Here is a 19,048-nt window from a genome sequence, read left to right as displayed (position 1 = left end):
GCTCTTTCTTTCTAGCAGAAAGATAACATTTCAGATATTGCGAGAAGAAAGCAACTTAATTATATGAGCTTTACTAAAAACAAGGCAAACTAAAGTAACCATGAGCAACTAGAATAATTTCTGTAGTAATAGGGACAGGCAGAGAAAAAGTAGGGAAACAAATCCAGATATTACTGGCAAACTTGACATTCCATGTGCTTTGAAAAGCTCTTCATCCTGTCTTTTATACCCCCTTGAATTTCTTAGACCAGCCACAGCCTCTGGAGACATATTCAAGACATTTCTGAGCAACAGACAGAAATATCACTGAACACTGGAAGTGCTTACAACGTTTTACAAGATAATGTTTAATTTCCCAGCTTCAAGAGACATCCCCACAGGAGTCTTGATTCACACTAATCTGCCTTCATTACCCAGATACTGCTTTGAAGAAGAGGAAAAGGAGGTACAAGACATCCAACTAGTGTATGGGGAGTCCCAGTCTAATACCAGCTACTTCGTAAGACCTCTGTCACCTTCCATCCAGATCTCACGTAACTCTTCCAGGAGGACCAAGACATCCATGTCCTTAAGCCTGAGGACAAGATCAGAAAGCAGCACACAGCAGAGCAGTTTGATCCCGTTCCTGTGACCGCCCTGGAAAGGTGAAGGCCACTCACCCTATTTGAGACTGAATAAGGTAGGTCCCAGTATTTCCAGTCAAAAACTGAAAGCCTTGACCAGGATGACTTCGACTAGCTACAATAAACCCTCCAGACTTATCCTGAACGTTATTATATGGAGGCATTGTACAGGAAAGTCTGAGAAAATATGTGCTAATTGACATTGCTTTCCTTCTAGCCAACAGCTGCATGTTGAAGGAAACTTCTACTTGAGCAACCACTATTAAAAACCCTTGATCCATAGGAGAAACACAGTTTTCTGAGCAAGCAGAAAGATGTGGTTTATCAGTCTCCACTGGCATACTTTATCCACTCCTCCTCTCATCTCCTCCCCAACTATGTGCCCTGTGTTAGCATGTACAACACAGATCTCAAAAGAGCTTGACTGAACATCATAGAAGCTTGAGGGTAAATTCTTACTGTCCAGTTACGTTTCCCAGCATCTAGGTAATCATTCAAATAAACTCTTTCTATCTTAGGTTTTTCAGCCAGCCTTTGACATGGCATTCCGTGTTTACGTGAGCAGCTAGTTACACTATGGAAAAAAAAGTGTTTGGGCAACTTAGAGGCTGGTAAAAACAGCAGCCCTTGAAGGCCTTTAGACCTAGAACTCTCCCTTCAAGAGGCAGCACATAAGTTAGTCTGTCACAGGGGTGCTGATAAAACTAGCACCTCGTAAAACATGTCAAACCTTGCTTAGTAACACGAGTCAACACAGCATCGGTGAGCAAGTTGACCGGCGAGGAGCTGGTGATCACAGAACGTAACGCTGATCGCAGAGGAAGGCTTTTCTGTCACATGTGGCCACGCTAGCTACTTACAGTAAGATTTCTTTTTAAACAACAACAACAAAATGCTACACCTCGGTGTCTGGCAAGGTGCCTGCGGTGAGCAGTCAGTAGTCCATCCCATGGGGCAGTGCTGGCAGCCGGAAGGCAGAGCAGTGTGTCCTCATAATTTCATTTTCTTCACCACAGGAATTGGCAGTGCTTGATATATTTTAGCTGAGTCCTCATTAGTGACCAGCTTCACCCAGACAGGGCGGAAGCTGCCTTTGAAGCCGACAAAAGCCATTTTTTCTGCAAATCGAAGTAACGATATTAGGAGTGTGTCAAATCTGCATCAAAAGAACAGTGCGGCTCGATGGATGCAGGTGGACAAGAGTACACGTGTGCACACAAACTTTGCCTACTATACATCTTCCAGGTATTAAAGAAATACTTTCCTAATGAAGCTTAATTAAAATTTTATTTACATGTTGTACATTTCCATTAATTAACACTGTGTGATACATAGCAGAGGAGAAAGAGAAAAGGAAAACCCCTTCCTAGGAGGCAGCTTGAGCTATCTGTTGAAGCTATCGTTATTTCACAGTGGTTATACTCCAAACTCTTCCCTGCTTGGGAAAGATGAGGGGATGATGAGGGACAGGACAACAGACAAGACCTACGTTAGTGACTATAACACACGCACAAGAGGAAAGCGTGCCAAAAGCTCCCAGTTAGAGCTGATTGCAGCGATGTGCACAAGAGAGCAATATTCTAGGGCAATGTGTGATGCTTTGGAATTAATACACTTTGTGTCATCGAGTCAGAATTTTGTTTCAAGAGAAAACCAGTTGAAAATAAATTCAGAGAAGTAAAAAAAAAATCTGTTTTGGAGCATTTAGTGGGAAAAAAGTCCAATATTCCTGTAGTGAAAATGCCTTTTTATTTAAAATAAATCTGGAAAATCTAAACCCCTGAATTCTTTACTTCTAAGAAGAACTGCCAGAGCACTTTTTCCATCTATGGTATTAAACTGAGTGGTGTTATGCAAGGCTGCAGTGGATACAACTTTACTGAATAAATAAATGTCTGATCCCAGGATGTTTGAGCAGACGCTGATAGAAACAAGCAAGGAAACGTTCAGAAGCAGAAAAAAGGTCTCTCTACTGGAACCATGGGAGGGGAATAGATCAAAGGGATTTAGAATTGTGTTTTTAAAAAGCGGTTACCTTTTAACCTTAAACCCTCTTCTGCTCCAAGTTTCTCCAGTACTTTAGTCCATGGTCCTCTTGAAATGAATCTTCCTTTAGATGTCACCAGCACTATGGAGCTGAAGGAAACAAAGCCATTTATAAACAGATGAAGAGTCAGAACACATTCCTCCCTTGTCTGTCTTGAGCACTGGTAACTCCTGCCTGTGTGACTGAAAGACACCCACGAACTACAGTGGTTTCTGCTTTAATGGCTTTTGTCAATGCTTTCCAACAGTTTAGTCATATATTCGCTTTTCCAATCATGCAAAACCCATTAGAAAGCAGACAGAATTAAACTCTGTTTTCTAGGATGATTTAAATGTTTCCAACCAGCAGTTCCATCCTGCTTTGCTCAGAAAGGGACATGCTTTCCCTGGGATGCTCTTAGCAAGTGTCAAGTAATTTCTTGTTTCTCATTAGCAGATTAAACCTGAAGAAATGCACTTCTTTGAGACTTTCGCTGGCCTTGCACTTTTCCTTCATTTTTAGTGTGCTTCTGCTTAAAAAGTATAGTAGTAGTATTATTATTGCCTTACTTGCATGTACTGTGTTTCACCTCAAAATTCTTGGCGTCCTTTACAAATGCCAAGTGATAAACAGAAGACATAAAGTAAGTGTGTTAAGCTAATGCAAATCTGTAAATGCTTGGGTAGAACTCGATGGCTGCCTAGGCTTAAATCTAGATGGTTAGAATAAAAACACAAATTAGACATGAAGAGATAATCACATAGTGAGATGTTTCTGGGGAGAAGCACAGGACACTCAGTGAAGTTGAGCTCACTTCTTCCTACAAGATGCACACACTCCTCCAATGGTTGTCTCAATGGCTATCAATGAAGAGCTACACTCCAGTGAATTCAGTGGAGCTGGGATGTGATTTTCTTCACCTCCTAATTAAAGTTGTACAACAGTAATTGAGCAAACACTTGCTTAGATGAAATTATTTCGTTCCACCTTGCAGGGTTTCCATGAATGAAACTTCTCTGACTTAAAGGGCATTTGCAATCTTGCAGAATGAGAGCCTTGCTGGGTCTGCTTTCCAGCATCACAGTGGACACAAGTTACTAAAATTAATTAGCCAACAGCTCCTGTAGAGCTCAAGCCCTGAGCTACTGAGTGCAGTGGTTGTATCTTAACACCTCGGAACTAGAACCATTCAGGGGAAAATAGCAACAGGCGGTCGCAGAGGAACAAGAGAAGCAAAAGAGTTAAGAAGTCATCAGGACTTTTCCTAGAATAAACCTGAGGTGTTAAAATGCTCCAGAGCTTATGAGAGTTGATTGAGCTGGCAGGCTGGTTTTGACTACTTTGACATTGTCTACTGACATTGTCTACCTGGACTTATCCAAAGCATTTGATACTGTCCCACACGACATCCTTATCTCTAAACTGGAAAGACGTGGTTTTGATGGATGGACCACTCGGTGGATAAGGAATTGGCTGGATGGTTGCTCTCAAAGAGTTGTGGTCAACGGTTCAATGTCCACGTGGAGGCCAGTGACGAGTGGTGTTCCTCAGGGGTCAGTACTGGGACCAGTGCTATTTAACATCTTTGTTGGAGACATGGACAGTGGGATCGAGTGCACCCTCAGCAAGTTTGCAGATGACACCAAGTTGTGTGGTGTTGTGGACACGCTGGAGGGAAGGGTTGCCATCCAGAGGGACCTTGACAGGCTGGAGAAGTGGGCCTGTGAGAACCTCATGAAGTTCAACAAGGCCAAGTGCAAGGTCCTGCACGTGGGTCGGGGCAATCCCATGCACAAGTACAGACTGGGTGGAGAATGGATTGAGAGCAGCCCTGAGGAAAAGGACTTGGGAGTGCTGGTGGATGAGAAGCTCAACATGAACCGGCAATGTGTGCTAGCAGCCCAGAAAGCCAACTGTATCCTGGGCTGTATCAAAAGGAGCGTGGCCAGCAGGTCGAGGGAAGTGATTCTGTCCCTCTACTCAGCTCTCATGAGACCTCACCTGGAATACTGCGTTCAGCTCTGGAGTCCCCAACACAAGAAGGACATGGAGCTACTGGAACAAGTCCAGAGGAGGGCCATGAAGATGATCAGAGGGCTGGAGCACCTCTCCTATGAAGACAGGCTGAGAGAGTTGGGGCTGTTCAGCCTGGAGAAGAGGAGGCTCCGGGGTGATCTTATAGCAGGTTTCCAGTACCTAAAGGGGGCCTACAGGAAAGCTGGAGAGGGACTTTTTATAAGGGTGTGTAGTGATAGGACAAGGGGCAATGGATTTAAACTGAAAGAGGGCAGATTTAGGTTAGATATAAAAAAGAAATTCTTTACATTGCGGGTGGTGAGGTACTGGAACAAGTTGCCCAGAGAAGTTGTGGATGCCCCGTCCCTGGAAGTGTTCAAGGCCAGGTTGGATGAGGCTTTGGGCAACCTGGTGTAGTGGAGGGTTTCCCTGCCCATGGCAGGGGGGTTGGAACTAGATGATCTTTGAGGTCCCTTCCAACCCTAACCATTCTATGATTCTATGATTCTACTTTGCAAATGCTGAATCAATTCTTTTTTCTTCCTTCAGTTCACTAAAATCAGTACTTTCTATGAAGCCATTCCTGCTATGGAAGTTTAAAATAAATTCAGCAGATGTTTTGTTTTCTTACCCCTGGGAATCGCATAAGAAAAATGGATTTATTAAAAAAAAAAAAAGGAATTTGGCCTGCAGAGAGTTGCTTAAACGAACAAAGAGGCTTGTCCTTGCTAGAAACACTTCTTCTTGCATCCCCAAACCCATAAACCTAAGAGGGGTTTCAGCAGTCCCTTCACGAGCACTGGCTGGCGAGGCAGGGGGGCCCTTCCCCTCCCTTAGCACCGTCTCTCCATACAGTCCTGCTCTGCATCGCAGAGAGGTGACAAGAAGCTGCTGTTCAGTCCTGCCATCTGCATGGTGTCCACATTGGAGTCTAAACAACATTTTCATCCGCAAATGGATGAAAGATGTTTCACAGCTAAAGCTGAGGCTCCCGCCTGATCCGATTGGAAAGGCCTGCAGGGGTTGGTCTGGGAAAACTTTTGGTAACGGAAGGACCATAATTTGGGGGTTCAAACCTTGCAAAAACACAGATGAGTGAGACCTGAGAGGCGTTGACAAAGTTGAGTCAACTTCCAGTCCTAATCCTAATCCTAATCCTGTTTCAACACTAATCCAGAGAAGACAATGAAGCTCAGAAAGACTTAAATACACCTAAAGTCTAATAACGATTCAATCTTCTAAAGTAAGAAAGAATCCAGGAACTGGATTTATCCAGGATTGCGACTGAATTTTTTGCAAAGGAGGATGATGGCCTCTCTGAAGAGCTTCATTTTTTTTTATGAAAGAAAAGTGAGCAACTATCATGCTTCTTTGCAATAACTACTCGTTGTGGTTTTTGCAACCTTCAGAATTATTTAGGACAGTAGAAACACATCTGTATCCACCTGCACGACACTCTGCTGAAACTTCCCCCAAGTCTCTAGAATAAAGGCCAGAACAATATCCTGTTGATCTGCCCACAGCTACTTCTGATGATTCATCAACAAAGCAATCATATTTGCATTAAATGTTACATATCAGATTTCAAACCAAAAACAGATTTAATAACAATGAAATATATTTATTTCCCAACAGCACTCCACAAACTAATATGAGAACAACCTCTTTGGTTAAAGGGTTTCTGATACTCCCATTCTTATTCCAGAAGACAAAGCTGCTGTCCTCCAGGATGCAGGAACTTGTGTTGGCTACTCACCATCCACTTGCAAAACTCTGCATTTCTGGCTGCCCGTACTTAAAAAATAAAAACATTCAGCCCTTAGGTCTGGGCAGGGAACATGTGCAAAGAGGAATGTATTTTATTAGTGGAACTTTCTCCCATTTGAGAGAGAAGGCAGGCAATAGAAAAATGTAAACTGTGCACATCTGTACCGACAAGTGCTTTGTGAATTTAAGTCTGCAGTTTGTCTGTAACCCACAACATAAATGTAGATCTGCAGTTTATTAATCAAGTGTAGCTCTGCAGTTTATCTGGGGCTCCATCATTTCCTAAATCCCAGTCTGCATCTTTCTGCTGCCTGCACGTCCCGCTCATGGCTGGACTCTGTTGGAGTCAGCAGGTACAAAAGCACATTGTCAGCCCGGCCAGCCCGGCCCTTGTTGGGTGACAAAACCCAGGAAAAAGATGAGTGTTGTACACCAGTCTTGTATATTGTACCTTAGTAGCACTAGATTATTTACTCACTGATCTTTGATGTTGTTGACATAATTTTCTATCTGCGCAGGGATTCCTTGTAGGATTGAGTTTTTGAATGTTACTCGGTCAACAACTTTTCCATGATGTCCATCAATCACAACCAGCTGGATACCCTCGTCAGTGAGGAAAAACCTGACACCGTCAACCTATGCAGGGGGAAAAATATTCTGGATTTATCATAGTAACACAACTACAAACAATCCCTTGTAAGAAGCCCTGATAATCTTGAGTCATGGGACTGCTCTTTATATCAAAGGGCAAAATTCCAGATCTCTGAGGTCAAACTGCCCTGCATTTTTACTAGTAAGCGAAAGTTACAGTCATTTTTTTTTTTTTTTGCAAAATACGAAGAGAAAGTAACCTGAATCTAACTACTCATGGTAACTTCATAAGCAAGTTTTCCATAAAAGTGGAGCAAGTGTCTTAGAATTTTGTCCCAGAAAGTTCACTGAGAGGACCTACTCACCTCAACGTATGCAAAGTCATCCTTTAGGTGGAAGTACTGTTTCTTATAAGTCTCTATTTTCACTTCTAGTAGGTGGTCCTTTGTCTTCTGTTTGAAAAAAAAAAAACAAAACAAAAACGAAAAAGGGAGAGTTTTTCTAGTGAGGATGTCCATTACATGAACATTGCATTTTCAGAAAACATTTTAAACCTCGAAATTCAATCAACAGGAAAGCTACATGATAAGCACTGACTTGCCAAATTACACTGCTAATGAGACTGGGCACAACAGTAACCTCTCTGCTCATCCTGTCAGCATTTAAATTGTTTCACCAAAAGGCAGGGTATAAGTGATTCTCGCTTTGCAGAGCTGACACATAATTCTCTGAGGCTTTGCTGTGCATTTTTCCTTCAAGAGTGATGAGTGAAAAAAACAAAAAACAGATAAATATCCCCCTTGCTCCCCCAGAACCAGACTGGATTGGATATAAAAGACAGTGTTGTATAAAACCCTTTATATGAATGTGACACTCAGCTCTGCAGTCTCTTCTCTGACACTGCCGTTGTTACAGCCTGGAGGAGCTGAAGGCAAGGCAAGAAACCTTGTGTCTGTCCAGAATCTCGTTCCCTGGACCAATCTGTCTTCTGCTCATCACTTTTCACCCTGTGCTTTTAAGCATAGCACTTTACAACAGAGCCCCAAAAGACTAAATATCCAACTTCAACCAAAGTCTTGGGTGCCTCTGTCCTTAGAGGACCTGTGCTTTCTACACATGCAAGAATCTGGTTCATACTGTTCCACATGTCTGGATGGTTTCAGAAAATCAGACAGAGGATATAGTGAACCTGGTACAAAGTCTTTCTATGTCTAGGGGCACAATATGTGTCAGAACTACAGATTTACACTGGCAATAATTCTGTGATAAGAAATCAACTACTTTACCAGTTGTGCACTAGAGAACTTCTTGGGCATTGGCACTTCTACTATTGGTGTCTCAATGTACTTGGGATAGGCCATGGCTTCACAGTCGCTGATGCCAGCCGTCTTTGGGATCACAGCTTTGATCCTTATTCTTTCACAGCCCTTGACAGAGCAGAAAGCAAATTTCTCCTTCTCATTTTGAGCTTTGAGTTTCAGAAACAGCAGCCTGCAGGTAGGGGAGAAAAGCGAACAGCATCCTTGAGGCTTCTGTGCAAAAAGAGCTGAGTCCCAGTCGTGGTGGACTCCTTCCTAATGCTTTGCAATAACGTGCACTGCAAACCCTCGGTGCCGATGTCTGTGTTTTATAGTGCTCAACGTGCAAGTAAATGGACACGCACATCTCAGAAAAGGTTTGGGGAGGCCAGGGGACTTAAGATAGAAAGATTAGATGACACCTGAACTCCCTTTGAGCTCTGTTTTATAATTATACATTTATGTAGAAATACGTGGTTTTGGCCTCTCTTTCTTTCCCATTATTTCAATTCTTTAAAAGAAAATTAACAGGCTTTACACTCTTAGTTCCTGTGCATCCCTGTCCTGGTGTTTATAAATGGTTGCTGTTCAAAACAAAAAGGGTTGGGTGTGCCTTCAGTTCAGTTTAATGTCCTGCACTTGGCTTTTGTCTTTTTTTCTAATCTGTATTCACTTGGCAAAGCATTTCCCAGAGTAATTGGCAATGCAGCAGAGGCTGTGAATGACTGGCAGCCGTGGGAGTCCCAGGAAAATTAAACACTGGTCACATTCCCAGAAAGATTTTCCGTTTTTGTTGTGATCCCTGCTAACGGCATTAGCCAAATGGCTCACAGTTCCAGCAGCATTCTGAAGGCTGTGTCCAAGGCTTGTTTCCTTACCCAGTGTCCTCATCCCAGTAGTAGTATCCTTTGCTAGGATATCTGTGCTCCAGTTTCTCCATTTGAGAGGTTCTATAGAAGGTTCCAGTTTTGTACGTTTTCTTCAAGAGACGATTGTGGATGTCTGAGAGAATGGAAAATGTCGTCCCTTTAGGATAGCAAAACCCTACTTGGATCCAGTCATTCCTAGAAATAGCAAACACCCACATTATAACAAGTCAACACATGACTATTATTTTCCTGGGCATGCTAGAAGCCAAACGAAATAATGCACTCTGAAACATCACTTAATTTTTTCCTGACCAGTTAAAATTGTAATGGTTTGTGATGGATCAATGCAACATAAATTAGACATAACAACCATGGGTTAGTTAAGCAATGTGGGTCAGATCTGCTCCTGACTTCTACACCTGTGACTTCCATGCACCAGGAACGGATTAGCTCTAGGCTCCTAAAAATGAACTGTGTTATCTTGCAGGGCTTCCCGGGGGAGGAAACAGGAATCTGAGATGTCAAATGGAAAGACGGTGAACTCAATGGACTTCCTGGAACAAGCATGTTCATTCTGGAAGAGCTCATGAAGTGATGACCTCATCCATTAAAAATGGGCAGTTACATTATTGGGCTAGAATGTTGGAATTCGGTCAGATCACTCACTTGTTGAAGTTGATGAGCCATATGGCCAGCTCTTCAGGGGCCGTCTTGTCCCAGTGGATGGTGTAGCCTTTCCTCAGGGTTATAACTGGCTGATACTGCTGGTAATGAGTGCTTTTGCTCAAAGCCCCTTCCAAGTAGAGTGGGTGACTGTGGTAGTCATTTTTTATTATTTTCATCTTCAAGTTGGCTGGCTTGTAGGCTTGGATGTATATCTAGATGAAAAAAAGATCACCAAGGGTTTAATAAACTACAGTAAAACATTAAAGGCACAGCTACTCAATAGAGCTGAACTATCATGAGGCCTGAGACTTCAGCAGTGGCTTGTACGCCGAACACTTATACTCATATGTTCAGCTGCTTAGGCTTCTTTTTCAATAAAGAAAACTATTTTCGGGAAAAAAAAAAAAGGATCATTTCCTTATCCCCTGAGCTCCAGAGGATGTGCTGGTCAAGGCTTCAAACAAGCCTGCATTAGGGCTGAAGTATTTCATGGTGTTAGTGACAGCCATCAGTAGTGGGACAGTATCTGCCTCAGCCATCTGACTTCTACTGAACAAAGACCCTTCTGTCTGGATTTCAGAAGCAGGAAAACCAGCTCAGTGGTTACAAATTGGCTTTAGTGGCACTACACGGAAAAAAATCAACAGTTGCAAAACCCAAGACAAAAACAGGCACTACTCATCAGAGGAAAGTGAGGACTCTATCAAGGCAGTACTCGGAGCTTGTGTTTAGGAAGAAAGGTTTGGTGATTACACAACAGGAGGAAAGATCATGGGAGCTGAAGTCTAATTTCAACTCCTCAGCACATTTACCATAACACTGTAGGCAACACTGCCTTCCATAAATCAAGGAAAAGTAGCCAGTCAACAGCTCGTAGATTTATGAACACTAATCTGTTAATTCTCATGGAACTCTTAGGGGACTTCAGGCAGAAGCTGTTAGAGTTAACAGTCAAGGCAAAGCATCTGAAAATGTACCACAGTATCCTCATGTTCAAAACCACCTGTGCAGACACGCAGATAAACAAACCCTGAGCACGCTGAAGAAAGTCCATCTAAAGGTCAAGCTTTACAGTATCAAGAAAATTAAAATAACATAAAGCCATAACAATCCTGCAAGGTAAGCAGCTTTACCTGTGCAAAGTGTCCACTGCAGATGGAACCTCTCCAGTCAGGCACGTCAATGCAGTCAGGGTGCTTGATTAACCAGTTATCTTCTTTTATCAGGTATGAGCCTGGATATTCTGACACAGAACCATCTACATCATGAAAAACTGATGTTTTATCACCATCCATGTCCAGATCATTGAACCAGGGTCCAGGTTCTCCAAAGAAGACCCTTGAGGTAATCTAAACAAAACAGTGAAACACATTTACATCTCCAGAAAGGAATTAATCACTTACAGTACATAGCAAAGGATGGCTATGGTCATTAGAGTAGCTCAGAGGAACCATTTTCTGACTTTATTTGGCATTGGAAAGTAGCTTGGACATGAAATAGTATTGGGTTTGTGGGTCAACTTGTGCATGAAGAAATCTGTGTATGCACTAACATCACCATTCTTTAAACAGCCACAGATTTTGGCTGCTCAGCTTGAGACATTGTAGGCTTGATGTCCAATGGCTCTGAGGCCCTGTGACTCCAGACAAAGTCTGGGGTTGCAGGTCCTCTGTGATAGCACTTGTCTGGTAATAAAACTATGAGCTTCTGAAACTGAGTATCCAAAGATGGAAGCACCAAAATCATTGGGTTTTTTTAGTCAGCAGGAATATGGGTGTCATTTGGTAGAGGAATATTAGGATTGTCTCTCCTTTGCCTGCACACTGCCTCTTCGTTAAGCCTAAAGTCCGTGCAGAGCTCAGTCACACACTGAAAAGGTGTGTGCGATTTGTCAGACAGAGCAGACACAGATTTCCCTGTTGACCGTGGGGTAAAGGTTACAACAACCAGAATTTCAGTCTCAGCTGTGAGAAGGTCAGTTTTAAAATTCTGGAGGAAGGTTCAGGAGACGGAGCGATTTCACTAGAGCCACTTCACTCATTGTCTGCTAATAAATTTTTAAGGTTCCAAAGCCACATGAAGTCATATTGATGTTGGGAACAACCAGCGACCTCCCCTGGGAAATGGCTGCTCAGGCAACTTTTGACCGATATTTTTATCCAGCATAAATAAATGTCATGTCACCAGCCTGCCTGGTGCAATGTGAGAGAGTGGCCGACCAACACTTACAGAGGAATTTTGCTTTTCCCATCCCATTTGGCACTAGTCAGCACTTTTCCTGACATGCGAGCAAGTCTGCTAATTTTTTGAAAGTAAGCAATCCAAATCTTTTCAGTCCCAACCACTTTATTTATTTATTTGTTTGTAATGTTTGGCAGTTGGATTCAACAGCTGCTAGAGGTGAACCTCAGCAAACCAGTTAGCACATATTTGTGCAGGTACAAAAATAACTCAAAAGCACAGACCCCAGGATGGGTTCAGAGCAGCACCCAGAAGTTCATACCGTAATTGAAAGTTTGGCAGAGCCTTTTTGGCTGGGTCCTGCTCTCATTTATGTCTGCAGAACTGGAGTCCATGGAATTACCTTGGTATGCAGGGCTGTGAAATTACCCTGCATTGGCTCAGTTTCACTGGCTGTTTCACAAAATCAGTATTTTCTGCTTCTAGGTGAGTTAGACCTTCCACAACAGACTTCCCTCTGTTGTTGCTTTAGCATTATACTGCTGTTGAAAATAAGGGGGCAAATTCTTCTCCCTATTTCAACAGTTTCTGAGACACACAGAAATGGAAATTATTTCCACTCAAATGTCACTATTTTTGTGAAACTAACGTCTGCTTCTGGTTTGCTGCAAATCTGTCAGAGAATTGCATTTTCTTGTTATTTTACCCATCCAATTTTCTCTTTCTTATCTGCCGCTCTCTTTATTAACCTTCTGGCAAAGACAATGGGCAACCTTCTGAAGATCTCGTGTTTTCTCCTAAAGGCTGCTACACTCTTTTTGCCCACAACTGCATTTCCAAGCCAAGTGGAAAAGGCTTTGCTGGGAAGGATAACTCACAGGGACGTCTTCAAAATGAATGTCAGTGACGTTGTTGTTGGGGCAGCTCTGCCAGGCGTTGTTGAGGCGGAAGGCCAGGGCGCTCGTGTGCCGGCCATCCAGGGCGGCAAATTTGCGGAAGGTGCAGTTCTGGACATTGATCGGTCCGTCGTAGAACTGAATTCCTCGAATAGGAAAATCTCTAAAACACATTCGGAGGAGACAGAAAGACTCGGTCATGACACGTTAGCAAGAGGATGAGAATTCTAGACACGTACAGTCCCACAGCACTTGTTTCGCAGTTGCTTTCATTTTTCACAGCTCTTAGGATGAATCCTGAGTTCATGTTTTGGAAGAGAAGGGATTTCCCTCCTTTTTAGGTCTTGCAAGTTCAGCTCAAGTTCTCTCATGTCTGAACAGATCATCTTTATTTGGTCTGTGATCATCCAGGGAAGGAACTTACAGCAATGCCAAAGCATTGACCTAAAAATGAATAAATTCGTGTTTGCCATCAGAAATGAGTTCTGCAGTAGTGAAAACTGAAACCTATCAGAGCTGCGCAGACTCCTTGGGCCAAGTAACGGCTAAAAGATGTACCACCACATCTTTCAAAGGAACTTAGAGAGAAACAGTGCAACTCAACTGCAATAAAAATGGATTTAAAACAAGGAAAGGTCTTACAATCTACAGGATTGAAAAGAGGTGAAGGGGCAGACTAATGAACCCTTGTTATCAGCCTTTTCTGATATCATCTGCAAGGTAAAGAAGACATCATTTTTCATACTGCTTAAGTGAATGACATGCTTAAACTCTCTAAGAGGCTATGAGAAGATGTTTCAAATTTCACTTATGATAAATAAATTTGATCCCTTCCTCATATGAATGGTTTCCCTTAGACAAGGCTTATCCGCTCCTGCGCATTTGTTCTGTACCTCTGAGTTTCTGCACACAATACCCAGGATGAGATATGCCCACATATATATACATAAAGGATATTGGAAGGACAGTCGTAGCAATTGGGTTTTTGTAATTACTCTAGTTATTAGTAAGCCTCCTGTATCACTACCGACAAGCAAAACTGAGGCATATAATACGGCAGAAAAAAAATCAGCTGAGCTGTTTGTTCACTGTAGGGCTACTGTGAGGATAATTATGTTTTTAGGATTAACAACAAAACATTACTGCACTTGCAAACCAATCTGAAGGACTAAGGTCTAGGAAGAGACCACACATGAAGTTCACCAGCCATTTGAAAACTTTAACAAAGGCATCAAATTCCTGTAGCACAGCAGCAACAGCAACAGCAGCTCTGAGGGCATCTATGACCACATCTGGGTCAAGCTCAGGGAAGGGCTTCTATGAGCTTTCCTGGCAGCTGGCCTGGACTGAGACTGTCACATAGCTCAACAACTGCTGACCAGATATGCAGAAGTGCCCAGCTAGCACACATTCCTTTTGCTGTCTTCTCAGCTCTGTTTGCAGAGGGGAGGGGAAAGGAAAGAGGAGTTTGATGCTGTCTTGGCAGGCTTCAAGCGTGTACCTGCCAGCAGCAGCTGCACGGTGGGGACTTTGGGATCAGGAGATATGAAACCATATCCTCTGTGTGTAATGGTTATTAAACCCAACAGTGCTGAAGAAACCACACTGGGCTGGAGTTTGCACCAAGAGTGGGAACAGAGAGTGCTTTGATGTGCTGAGCTGAACTTACGGGCCAATGGGCAGGGTCCTTCCTCTGTGATCCAGACCTCCAGGTCCCCAGATCTCATTGTCCATTGTCTCGGTGCCCAGGTTTCCACTCTCGCCAACAAACAGGCTGTTCTTGATTTCTTGCTTTGAACCGTCATCATGAGGGAAAGTCCCACCACTAGGAAGGAAGGGCTGGAGGTGAAGGGGCTGCTCATACCCGTCCCCACCAGCTGTGCACAACCTGTGCCACACTTACCTCGCCAAAGTCAGGCCTATTCCGTTGTCAGCAAACCTGCAAAGAGAAGAGAGAGGCTTCAGAAGAGGTTTGGTTTTGCTTTGGTTTATCAGGTCAAACTAAAATAATCATACCAATGAGGTGGAGGACAGCAGGGCTTAGTTACTGAACAGTGCTCATGGAAAACTCAGGCTTTTCCAGGTTTGTTCCCTGTGTAGTTTTGGAAGATCTTTTTTTGGCACATCTTGTAGTGTATGCAGATCATATGAAGCAGCAGACATGCACCTGATTGCTCCAAGCTGAGGTTAAGCTGGTGATTACTGGGCATAGTTTACTTGTCTGATAAAGCTTTTTCTCTGTGCTGAACGACCACGCGCTTTTCACTGTTAGGTAAAAAGATCACACTTCTCTCTCACTCCAACTAGCTTTTATTATGTAACAGTGCTTTGCCTTTTGCACACCTCTGTGCTTCCCTGCATTCATGTGTCACATACTGCTTCCATGAACTAGCTTTGCAAGGGGAAACACTATAAAACCAGAGAAGCTTGGCTTCTCTTTCATAACAGGAAGATAAGAGATCAGATCTTCTTTATTAAAAAGAAAAAGATTAAAATGTCCACCCATTTTGCTGAAAGTCCAAAGCTTTTAGCTTATAGGAAGGCTACAATTAATACGATTGTATGAGTAAATCTTGACGGTATCTTCACATCTCAAGACTGCTGAGATCTGTCTGTCACTGCTCTCAGCAAAACCACCAGTGGAGATCCACGGCAGAGTCCAACCCAGCCATGCCCTGCTCCTGTCTGCAGGTGGCAGCCCTTCACACGCTATCGCCTCCCCACAAAGGAGCTGATGCACTGCGCGCTACATCAACATTGGTTTTGTTAATGCAATGCCCAAGTCCTTTTGTAGCAACAGGAATAGAAATTACTATGGCTATCAAGTCAATTACAGTCTGACGGCGGCTCCCTCTAATTCACATACACGCCTAGATTTGCTGCTGGAAACTTAAAAAGTACTTGGTCTTTTAGCAACTTCTGCTTTTTCTTTACAAGCAACATACGTGTCTTAATGACATGAGTGTGATTGGCGAAGACAACACTTGCTGTCCATGGAGTGGGCTAGATACTTCTGGTTCATAAGTTCCTAAGAAGCACAAACTGCACCGCTCAATGTTACGTTTCTGGCTGTTCTGCTACAGTCTCATTCTCACCAACCTGACTGGTTGTAAAGCCAGTTTATGCCACCGGTTGCTTTAAGGGGTTTGAGTCACTCAAAGGTAAGGCAGCTCTGGCCAGGAATGGGACATCAGGTAATGGTGTGACAGCTATTTGTACTAAGGTTATCACAATACGCCTCAATGTAGCTTTTTCCTTTTTTTTTCTCCTCTTTCTTCACTGAGGTTAATGTCAAGAGCCTGGCTCAGCAAAAGAAACTGTAGAAGATCATCTGTTTTCAAGCGTAAAACAAAAATCTGTTCTGACCAGCACAGGAAATGGCCTTCAAAGAGCACAACACGCACTTGCCCGATCTCTCGCTCTTGCTGCTGTGATGCATGGTTTTATGTCTGCTTCATCAGTACTCGCTTATTCAGCATAACAGCAAACCACATAAAACTGACCTGTGACCAGGCTTAGCCAGGGAAGGTGGTGGATTTTTCTGCTTTCTTTTCAAAGCACCTCATTTTTCCCGTAAAAAATTAGTTTTTATTTTTGGTTATTTGCGTGTGTGTGTGTGTATGTGACCATTTTTGAATGCTGGTCAGCATCACGCACAGAAACAATCTGAGGGATCTTCACTTCAGACAAGGCAGGTTTTGTTTGTGTAAAATAAAGCCTGTGCTTACTTAACGTTTCATCTTTATTTCAATCTTGGCCATACAAAAGGTGTAAAGCAATACTAATAGTCTGAACCACAGCTATGCTCGCCATAAACACCAGGCTGAACTCCGAGAGTTGAAATAAGGCAAAACTCACTGGCAGTTGTCCAGCCACACATCTCCACCCCGCAGCCAGGCCCCATGATCCTGATTCTTGTAGGCAATAAAGCGCTCAATTATTGCAGGTTCCCTGGGCTTCAAAGGGTCAGCATCTTTGTGTGGGCTGTATCTGTAACCAGAAGGAGAGAAGAAAGGTTGGCGAGGGAAGGCAGCCTTGCTCAGTGCACGACCCTGATAAACATCTGGTTTCTGCTAACTCAGGAACAGCTTTGGGACAATAGTCCATCCAAGTAGCGTGTCTAGTCAAGCAGTGATGGCCAGACCCAACTGCCAAGGGAAGTACGGTCCAGGCGAAGCAGTTGTAAAGACCCGCTCCAAGTTTCCTTTCACCTTTCCATTATTGTATTGATGATGCATTGCTGAAAGCACGGAAAGTTTATTATTGCTCCCAAAAGTCTGAGATATTTTTTAATCCCTCACTGTTATCCTTTAGCATATTCCTGTTATTTTGATAAATATCCTTTTGTTTTCCCTTTTGAGTACTCTTATCTCCTAACCTTGGCTATACTGTGGCAATGAGTACTGCTGCCAAATTTTCCTTGCTGTGGAAAGGAATTAAAACATCTTGGAGAGAGCCTGAGAGTATGTCCTTCGCTATTCCATTATACATTACCCAGGACACACGTACGAGATTTATTAACTCTGAAGTTCTCAAGTATGATGAAATATCGACCTGACGGAGGAAAAAAGCAGACACAAGTGGAAACTGCAGCAATGTGTGCCCTCAGCTCCCGCCTGTTGGCCACCACTTGGGCCGCAGGGTCTGAGCCAGGATCTGGCTCGTTACGGCAATGCTGAGCTCGGCTGTCGTTTACCCGGTCCTGAGGCACAGCTCTGCCTTTTGCTCCTGAAGGAGCATCTTCCACCATACTGCACAGCTTACAAAAGCTGACAGACGAGTATCCAACTCAGTGTCAGCAACGGACGGTGAAGAGATTGAAATTCATGCCTCACCAACGGTAGTGAGGCCAAGCTGTCAAATCGCTAACAGATATTCAATAGCACTTTGCTTTGCTTAATAAGCCATCATATCAATCTAAAACTGAGCATCAGGCTGATAGGGTTCCAGTAAATGAATATTGCTTTGGCAGCTTCATCACTGTGAATTTGCTTTCAGAGAGAGATTTATTATCAGCCCTTGCGAATTCCCCAGACATAGTTAAATACAGATATTTTGAGATGGATTCCAGTTTCATTCACATCCATGTATAACTGGAGCAACACTACAGGGTACAGAATTTGACTCAGATATTTAACGCTGTAACTGAATACAGAATAATCTCTCCATGTCTGTAATTGCCCAGCCTACCTCAAAGTTTGCCCCAGCCAGTCCAGCTATAATCAGTTCTTCAGTTTTTCTGTCCTGACACACGAAAAGTGGAAAAAGGTATAAAGAGTCTGAGCTGCAGCCTGTGCTGGTGGGTAATCACCAAGCATAAACATGACTGCATTATGAATTGCTGGGCTGCCAGAGGTCATTCCTGTCCTTGTATGGCAAGGGACAAATTGCTTTTTGTAATCGCTTACTGTGCCCGTGGCAGCAGGCGGTTTCCCAAGGCACATATTCAAAAAAAAAAAGCAGCATCAAGCTTGGTACTTGCAGAGCAGAATGCTCTTAATAAGATATTTTTTAGTAATTACTTTTATTATTGAATTAACCATTACAACTAACTAAACATTAAAACAATGTAAATAGTATTCACTTTTGAACATCTTTTAGCACCAGCTGCTAGGCAGGGCACTGGAGTGACGTGGATCACAGGATAACCAATATCTGAGCTGCTGGCTACGTTCCTTTGGGGAGGACGACTGATCCCAGCCCTGCAATGCTTGCCCAGTGCATGACAACAGCAATCTGGTTAACCCACACCCCAGAGATGGAAAGGAGACAAAGAAAAAATTAACAGCCCTTCTGCCCTGCTGAGTAGAGGTTTTCAGTAGGTTTCTCTTCCCTACATGGTTTCTTCTGTCAAGAAACCCAGTCATGGAGGAATACAGGTTGGGTGTCACTGGAGGCAATTGGTCTGTCAGGAAAGAAACCTATGAAACATGAGAATATTAAAGTCCTTTTCTCTCCCTGGGGTTGGTAACTACGTTAAGAGCCAGCCCCAACCTCTAATGAGATAAAAGGGTGCAAGTGTGGTCCTTATGCTATTACACTTTGCCTGCAAGAAGTCCTCTGCTTACGTCAGTGTCCTGGTTGGGGTCAGCTTTGGGGATAGAGCGGGAACTCT

The 19,048-nt window shown here is 43.2% G+C and overlaps 1 protein-coding gene across 1 annotated transcript in view; it reads right to left on the bottom strand.

Annotated features, from left to right (window-relative positions):
- Window positions 1-1,613: 1,613 nt before the first annotated feature.
- The window catches only part of CEMIP (cell migration inducing hyaluronidase 1), a 53,530-nt gene continuing 36,095 nt past the window's right edge, over window positions 1,614-19,048 (bottom strand). Inside the window, exons 17-28 of the mRNA XM_086620106.1 lie at window positions 16,792-16,923; window positions 14,837-14,872; window positions 14,603-14,758; window positions 12,916-13,096; window positions 10,990-11,205; window positions 9,857-10,068; window positions 9,200-9,385; window positions 8,310-8,514; window positions 7,389-7,475; window positions 6,911-7,068; window positions 2,659-2,759; window positions 1,614-1,741 (exon numbers count right to left, since the gene is read on the bottom strand). Coding sequence (XP_086476232.1) covers window positions 1,614-1,741; window positions 2,659-2,759; window positions 6,911-7,068; window positions 7,389-7,475; window positions 8,310-8,514; window positions 9,200-9,385; window positions 9,857-10,068; window positions 10,990-11,205; window positions 12,916-13,096; window positions 14,603-14,758; window positions 14,837-14,872; window positions 16,792-16,923 — 1,798 coding nt within the window. The remainder of the gene's footprint in view (window positions 1,742-2,658; window positions 2,760-6,910; window positions 7,069-7,388; window positions 7,476-8,309; window positions 8,515-9,199; window positions 9,386-9,856; window positions 10,069-10,989; window positions 11,206-12,915; window positions 13,097-14,602; window positions 14,759-14,836; window positions 14,873-16,791; window positions 16,924-19,048) is intronic.

The sequence above is a fragment of the Tauraco erythrolophus genome, chromosome 14 (genome assembly GCF_009769465.1).
Source record: "Tauraco erythrolophus isolate bTauEry1 chromosome 14, bTauEry1.pri, whole genome shotgun sequence".
Classification (NCBI taxonomy): Eukaryota; Metazoa; Chordata; class Aves; order Musophagiformes; family Musophagidae; genus Tauraco; species Tauraco erythrolophus.
This window is presented reverse-complemented; position numbering and strand designations above follow the sequence as displayed.